The 8,365-nt window shown below is 36.8% G+C and overlaps 1 protein-coding gene across 1 annotated transcript in view; it reads left to right on the forward strand.

The window, feature by feature from the left end:
* Positions 1-7,573, forward strand: part of adamts9 (ADAM metallopeptidase with thrombospondin type 1 motif, 9) — a 31,307-nt gene extending 23,734 nt beyond the window's left edge. The window contains exons 24-28 of the mRNA XM_081358321.1: positions 504-611; positions 708-875; positions 2,344-2,619; positions 4,768-4,929; positions 5,653-7,573. Of these exons, the coding sequence (XP_081214447.1) occupies positions 504-611; positions 708-875; positions 2,344-2,619; positions 4,768-4,929; positions 5,653-5,841 (903 nt within the window). The 3' untranslated portion in view covers positions 5,842-7,573. The remainder of the gene's footprint in view (positions 1-503; positions 612-707; positions 876-2,343; positions 2,620-4,767; positions 4,930-5,652) is intronic.
* Positions 7,574-8,365: the final 792 nt, after the last annotated feature.

The following is an 8,365-nucleotide window of genomic DNA, read 5'->3' on the forward strand; positions in this document are numbered from 1 at the left end:
ACACAGATACTTACCAAAGAAGTAAATAAATGCACATGAAATTTCGATTTGAGCTCAAATTCAGTTATATAAAACATAAGCAGAAAGAACAAGCATAGCTATGCAATAAATTGTTTGCTATGTAGGAAAATTGTCAGCTATACTATATAGTCTTTATACAAAACTATTTGATCACAGAATGACATGATTGACCAATCAGAATCAAGTATTCCAGAAAGACACGTAAAATGATTGGCGAAGGCAGAATCAGAGGGGCAATAAGTGTAGGTAGGTGGGAGTGTGAGAGAGTCAGGAACCGAAAGGAGGGATCCGACAGACAGAATGAGAAAGCGGGAGGCCCCCTGGTTTAAAATCCTCTACTTATTGTAAGGCGCAGTGACCCAGGCCAGAACAAGTGATTCCAGCCAGTCAAGCATAAATCAAGCACATTGGCCTCACCCCTAGAGTCACGGATCTTCATTACTGATAATTGGTTGTCCTTCTCCACTTCCTCCCTTCCATAGGACTGTGAACTCTCGCAGTGCCCTGTGACTCATCCCGTCGGTCCAGAGACTAAAGTGATGTCACATCCTGGTCATAAAACACAGTGGCGCTTTGGATCATGGACACAGGTACATCCCTGAAAATGTGATGTATCTGAATTACTAAATAGTTTTTACGCTAGTCTCTGTAGTATGTTATTGTAAAATGGTTGTTCTTTATAATAGTGCAGCGCCACCTGTGGAAAGGGCACCCGGATGCGTTACGTAAGTTGCCGTGACCAGCAGGGTGGAGTAGCAGAGGACTCAGCCTGCGCTCATCTTACAAAACCTCCTGCAAGTGAGGTGTGCTCCATAGTGGCGTGTGGGCAGTGGAAGGTTCTGGAATGGACTGCGGTAAATAAATATACCTGTTTTTTTAACCGTTGTAATCTATTAAAGCTTAAAGGAATAGTTCACCCAAAAATGAAAATTATCCTATAATTTACTCACCCTCAAGCCATCCTAGGTGTATATGACTTTCTTCTTTCAGCCAAACACAGTCGGAGTTTTATATAAAAAAAAAATAATCCTGGCCCTTCTAAGCTTTATAATGGGAGTGAATTGTAACTTAGATTTTTAAGCCCAAAAAAGCGGATCCATTCATCACAAAAGTAATCTATACGACTCCAGGGGATAATAAAGACCTTCTGAAGCAAAGAAAAATATCCAAAATATCCATTTAAAACTTTATAAACTATTATCACTGGCTTCCGGCAATGGCCGTACTTACGTTTACAAGAGAGTCAAGTTCCGGCGGAAGGGTGACCTCTGACCCGATGTATGACGTAGTTTTCATTTTTGGATGAACTATTCCTTTAAGTTTGTCAATTCTGCACCACTAGCATCACCAAAACAGAATTTCAAAAATAATGGTTGTTTTCAAATATTTTATTACTTTTTATTTAATCACTTTTATTACTCAAATATTTTATTTTATTTTAACCAAACTATTTTAACTTATTTATTTTATTTTTAGCCTAACATTTAATTTAGTTTAATTTATTTATCATAACTATTTGAGTTGAAAAATTATCAGGTTATCCAGCATAATTTAAGAATGTTCTTGTGTTTCAGTAGAAGCAGGAAAACATATTTTACAAAGAGTTCACAAATTTGCTTATTTGAATTGTGACCTAAAATGGTGCAGAATCTTAAATATACTTAAAAATTACATTCTGTTTTCTCAGACATTTGGACCCGACTGTATTTATTTAACATATATATGTACAATATTAACATGCCACTGAGTTAGCCAGCATTCTTTCAACACTGCAAGTATTTGTATTTTCATTCACAGCTGTTCTGTAGCCTAACATTATAGAAAAATGACCTCGATCATTCTGCTCTCAATCTGGTGTTTAGAGCTCAGTTGTAATTGGAAACTGATGAGAGTTCATTTTGTGTGGATCTTGTGTGCAGATGGGGTTCGGTGTGCATAATGTTCACATTTATACAGGAAGACAAGAATTACTATGGAGTAGCTGGATTGCTTTAGTCAATGGTCTCCTGCTTTCCATTGGTTTAAAATTGAGACAAACCAGTAAATCAGCATTACATAATCCATGTTGCAGTATCTGAAAAAGTACAACAAACTAAACTAAAGGGACTATTATTCTGGTTGCACTTTATTTTACAATATGTGCACTTTCAAAGGATTTACAGTGTACTTACTCATAAAGTCGATCTCATGTGAGTGACAGGTTGTTAGTTATTTTGATTTAAAGATTACGAGAGCACATGTTTATAAAAAAATAATGACAGTGCACAGATTTAAAATAAACTGCAATATTCCATTAAAAAATGTATCTGTCTGTATTTACAGTGCTCCGTATCCTGTGGTCAGGGTAAAACTACACGCCAAGTAGTGTGTATGAACATCAGCGATCAAGTTGTGGAATTGAGTGAGTGTGACCCAGATGATCAACCAGCAACAGAGCAGGAGTGTGCCATGCCCCAGTGTCCGTCTCGCTCCAGTGACCACGGGGGCTTTTCACCTAACCCCGATTCTCGGAAAAAGAATGTTCCGACCGGACGAACTGACCGTAACAGAGCTGGCAGACCCCAGTCGCATCAATGGAGGACTGGACCATGGGGGGCGGTAAGTACCTCCAAACATCTTAAAATGATTACATCTCTGCATTCCCTGCTCTGTATGTCTCTGATATTTGATATAATCTGGAGACTATTCCTGTTAGAGACCTTTTGCCAACCCAGGAACTGAATGACATCTAAGGTGTTGTACATGAACCCTCCAAGTCAACCCGACAGCAGAATTTCCTCTGTCTGATAAATGATGCTGTTTCCTTCATGATATCAGTGCTTTAAATAGTCTGTAGAATTCTAAGAAAAGCTAAATATTGTGCATTATTTTGGAAGCTCTTCCTCTGTGTCTTAAAGTAGGTATTTGTAGATCTTTTGAACAGGGTTTCCTTTATAGCTATATATAATTTATATCCTTCCGAGTGATAGTAAACTTGAGGAATTTAATGATTTTTGTTCTGACTAGTTTTTTAAGGATTTCATTCATGATTTATGATACCTTAAATCTTGCAATCCATTACCAAATATCACAGTAACAGTAAGTTGTTAGACATTTAAACTGATTACTCAAGATGTGACACAGATTCTTGAGTCTTTATGACAGATTCATAAAAAAAAAAAAAAAAAAAAAATTTCTCAGTCTATGCTACATGTACACTATGGGCCCTATTTTAACGATCTGAAACGCAAGTATCAAATGCGAAACGCAAGTAACTTTGTGGGCAGATCTTGGGTGCTATTGCTATTATAGCGGCGGGATAAATGACTCTTGCGCCCGACGCAAATCTAAAATGGGTTGGTCTGAAGTAGCTTCATTATTCATAGGTGTGGTTTGGGCGTAACGTGAAATAAACCAATCAGAGCGACATCTCGCATTCCCTTTAAGAGCAGGCGCGCTTGTTCCATGGCGCATTGCTATTATAACAGCGGATTTGCCAGGCGCACACCAGGAGCGGTTCACAGCCGAGGAGACCGACGTTCTCGTCAGGGCCGTAAAAGACTGAGAAGTTACATTGGGGTTGGGAGAAACCCACCCAAATTACAGTAGCTTCGGTTAAACAGGCGTATAATAATTTGGGTAAATGTGTAAGCTAGATTTATGCCTATTTTTTCACAAATTCATGGACACAACGATTTCCCTCGTGTGTTAATATTTTTCCTTGTAATAATGTATGATTTGAATATATGATTTGCAAAAAAACTGCTGCTTCTGTGTAGATGAGAGAAGCAAAGTGTATGCGCGTTGTGCACACGCTACATTGATTATGGCCAAGCATGTGCCCTTAAAATAGCATATGAATAACATGCGCAACGCACCACTGACTTTAGACTAGGTTTTTCCTGGTCAGTGGCGGAATTGTTTTCTAAACCTGCAAAATAGCACCAGGGAACGTTTGCGCCGGAACACGCCGCCTCTTTGCGCTGAACCGCCCCCGGGAGCGCAAGTTCATTCCCTAATTTACCAACGTGCGTCTGTGGAGGGAAAAGTCCGCTGTGCGTCGGGTGCAAAATAGGAATGATACATGCGTCAGTGTACAAAGTCAATTGTTCTGGGTGCAAGATAGGGCCCTATATATACTGTTCAAAAGTTTGGGGTCAGTACGTTTTTTTGTTGTTCGAAAGAAATTACAACTTTTATTCAGCAAGGACGCATTCATTTGATCAAAAGTGACAGTAAAGAATGTATAATGTTACAAAGGATTTCAAATAAATGTTCTTGTTATTCATCAAAGAATCAAAAATGCATCACAGTTTCACAACTTCTTTCAACATTGATAATAAGAAGAATCAATCTTTAAAATGAAGATGCATTTATTTATTGTTTATTGCCGTTCAGTCTTTCTCTCTTATTACATTTAATTCAGACTGCAAGTTCAGAACTTAGCTACTTCATTTATTTTGCAGACCATCAAGTGTATTTTATATGCTGAACCATTTCTAATACAAAATGTCATATGGGTCCAGCCTTTTCTAAAAAAAATAAATAAATAAAATCAAATCCCCTTGATTCCCAATTGTAATCTTTCTCATCAAAGAAATCTGTGCTGGTCAGTGTTTGTACATTGACGTAGATTTTCCGTCAAAGCTAATGGGATGTGAAATTAGGCCAGTGAGAATGTGCTTGCTAGTGTGTTTGGATTGTTTGGAAGGCGTGTGTGGCTTTTCTCTCATTATGTAGCTTCTGTTTCTCTTTCACACCTTTCAGTGTTCAAGTACCTGTGCCGGAGGATTCCAGAGGCGTGTGGTGGTTTGTCAGGATGAGAACGGCTACCCTGCCAACAGCTGTGATGAAAGCACACAACCCATAGAGCAACGCTCCTGTGAGTCCGGCCCCTGCCCTCAGTGGTTCTATGGCAGCTGGGGTGAGGTGAGAATTGAACTTAATTAAATATATTCACTATTGTTTAAACGTTTGGGCTCTTTTTTGTTTTAGAAAGAAAAGAATACTTTTATTTAGAAAGGACACATTAAAAGTGACAGTAAAGACCATTAGTTACTGAAGAACTGTTCTTAATGTTCTATTCATCAAAGAATTGTGAAGAAAAATGTATCATGGTTTCCACAAGAATATTAAGTTGCACAGTTATTTTCACATTTATAATTTTGAGGAATGTATCTTAAGCACCAAATCAGCATATTAGAATGATTTCTGAATGATCATGTGACATTGAAGACATAAGTAATGGTGCTGCCATTATTGTGCATTATATATATATATATATATATTTTTTTTATTTTATTTTTTTTTATCATGCATTTACATTTTTAATCACATTTACAAGTTCATACAAATGGGTTTTGAATCTGATTTGTAAAATCTATTTCTTGCAGAAGGGTTAATTGGATTTATTTGCTATTCAGACTGCTAAAAACAATAGGCCAAAATCTCAAAGATTTTTGTCTATCTGAACAAAGTCATAAACATAACCATCCCTACTCAGCAGAACAATGTGACAATCTGACATTATGGACAAGTGGTCCAAAGACATCTTTTGAAAATGCTGTCTTAACAAAGATGGTATATGTTAATGAAACGAGACTTTCACTCTTTTTTTTTACTCTCACCCATACTCTGTTTCTACCTCCCTAGTGTTCAAAATCCTGCGGAGGAGGGATAAAGACCCGGTTGGTCGCTTGTCAGCGGCCCAACGGGGAGCGCTTTAACGATCTGAGCTGTGAAATTCTTGACAAACCACCCGACCGAGAACAGTGCAATACTCAATCCTGCTCTGTTAACCCTCACTGGAGCACAGACCAATGGAGCTCGGTACGCTCATAACTATTTTAACTTTTTCCCTTCATAAGTTATCATTCTCGCAACATGCCGAAGTTTCCTTACACTCAAGACTTGAAGAAAACAAACTGAAACTCAATTGGTTTGATCTTTGAATAAGCAAATATTTGGTTTTAACATTTGCTGCTTATAGCGAGTCTTGGTTGCACTTATAGACCTACCAAACATGCAGTTAAAATTTGGTTTTGAGTTTTCTTTCTTGACTGAAAAAGTGAGCATCTCTTTGGTCGATGTGTTTATGTTTGAATGCTGTTTCTTTCCCCCCCCCCCCCATTTAATTTTATTTTTCCAATGCAGCTGTACTTTTGATAAATACAAATCATTTCGAGGCCTTTTTGTGGCTTGTGTTCAAAACACTATACAGTTGTATATATACTGAAGTATTTAGAAAACATGGGAAGTAACACTTGTATTGCTACACTGCAGATCTGAAACATCTGGCCATAGGCAGTTTACTTTATTACATTGAAACCTTTGAAATCACTTTTTGTTGCTCTTCATAATTAATTTCTCATGAAAACTGACTTATTCCAACCATACCTCACATGAATTCAGCTAGCCATTGACCTTTTTTAAATTTATGATGGTGCTTTTTCAGTATAAGGGAGACTTTATGTGAAAATATGTCTATAGTTGCTATATTTTTGTATATTTAAGATAATTTACAGAAGTACAAGTAAATACAAACAAATTGTGACGTAATCTGAAATCAAATGTAGCTTTGTTCATTTTATGTATGTTGATTTGTTCTGATATTGTCATATTTTTCTGGGTTATTTACAAAATCAGTATTATTTCAATTTTGTGTATAAAGCAACAAAAAACATGTTCTAGTCTAGTGTGTAAAATTCCTCATTGTATTTCCCTCAGACCCAGGGAAGGCCAGTTTTTTTTTTATTCTGGTTGTTGGCCAGTTACTTGTGTCTACCTCATTCTCAATGAAGTGCCCCATATCCATCTTCCGTCCACTTTATATTTGTGGATATGAATAACAAATGCTATAACATCCATAATTGCGCATGGATATAGTATATATTTGAAGAAACATACAGTGTTGTGAAAAAGTTTTTCCCCTCACAAGAAATTATACAAATCATTATAAAATGTGCATTCCAAGTGTGCTTTATTATCATGCCTTTTATCTATTAATATTGATGAAATGCTAGTCCAATACCTGTATGTCCTAAAAACAAACATTTTCATGGGGTGTACTTACTTTTTCACAGCACCGTATCAATACAAATTTGTATTTTTCCCAAATACGCCATGGTGCTATAGTGTCTGTGGTGCAATTCCCTTTCATGACATGGTCTGTTAATGTCAGCAGACTGAAATTAAGTGGTTTCAATCAAATGGCAGTATTGAGGTGTGCATGAACATTTCTGTATATTATTGTATGTATTCGTATTTATTTTTGCTGCCATATGTTTGTCCTTATTTGTTTGAACCTGTTATTGATGATGGTCAAATTAAACAATTGCAAGGTTTTATTTTACAAATGTAATTTTTTATTATTGGTGATGTTTTGAAAAGTAGGCAAAATATTGTAATTGATGAATATTACTAGCTGATTTATGAATTAGTTGACTAGAAAAGAGAAATAATTTGAATGTTGAATGTCTTGTATTATTCTGAAAATGTTTGACATTTTAACTGCCAATTGAGCATATATTGTCAATATTTAATGAATGAAATAAGGTACAAAATCACTGAGCTTAATATCTGTTGTTTCGTGGTGTCAGACCTTTATTCTGTATGACTTTTTTTTGTTTTGTTATCCTGCTGCTTTTATTTCATTTCTTATCTGAACGTCTGTATTACCTGTTTTAATGATCATTGGATGGGGGTCTTTTTTGGTGCTGACTCACCTCAGTACCTGTAGAGGAAGTTTCCTACCGCTGGCTATTTCCTTTTGGACACCACAGGATATTAGCCAGTCCTGATGGTGGTGATATGGTCACAGTCAGTCAAGTGAGCATACATCAAAATAACAATGGCCAAGGGGGGGTGTGTGTGCATGGGGGGGAGGGTTTTCAAGGACGGCCTTTGATCTGTGGGAGGGTCTTTACCGGCCTTTCCAGCTCATCTAATCAGAATGGACACACTTCTCAGAAAGAGTTTTATTCTTATGGGAAAAATGAGTGGCAAGAGCGAAGGCCCTTACGGAGCACGGGGGCCTCTGAGGCCTGGATATCTCTGTGCAGTTTGAAACCTGGAAGTTCTCACGTTGGAATGTAGTGAGGCACATAGCCAAGTATTTTGCAAGGGCTGGACTGATCATTTTTGGCAATAATTTAAAAGAAAAACAAGGCAATTTTGCATGGTCCAAAAAGCAAAAAAAAAGTTTGATCAATGAACAAGAGTCGCACTTATCTGTTTTGATTGCATTCAAATTGGAATTGGGAAATTTCTCTTGAGTATGTTTTGTTGTTTATTTTTGACAAAAATACACGTTAATAATTTGTATTTTATTTTTCTATTGTCAATTTTATGAAATTTGGTTAAACAA

Source organism: Scardinius erythrophthalmus (assembly GCF_964197995.2).
Source record: "Scardinius erythrophthalmus genome assembly, chromosome: 25".
Taxonomy (NCBI): Eukaryota; Metazoa; Chordata; class Actinopteri; order Cypriniformes; family Leuciscidae; genus Scardinius; species Scardinius erythrophthalmus.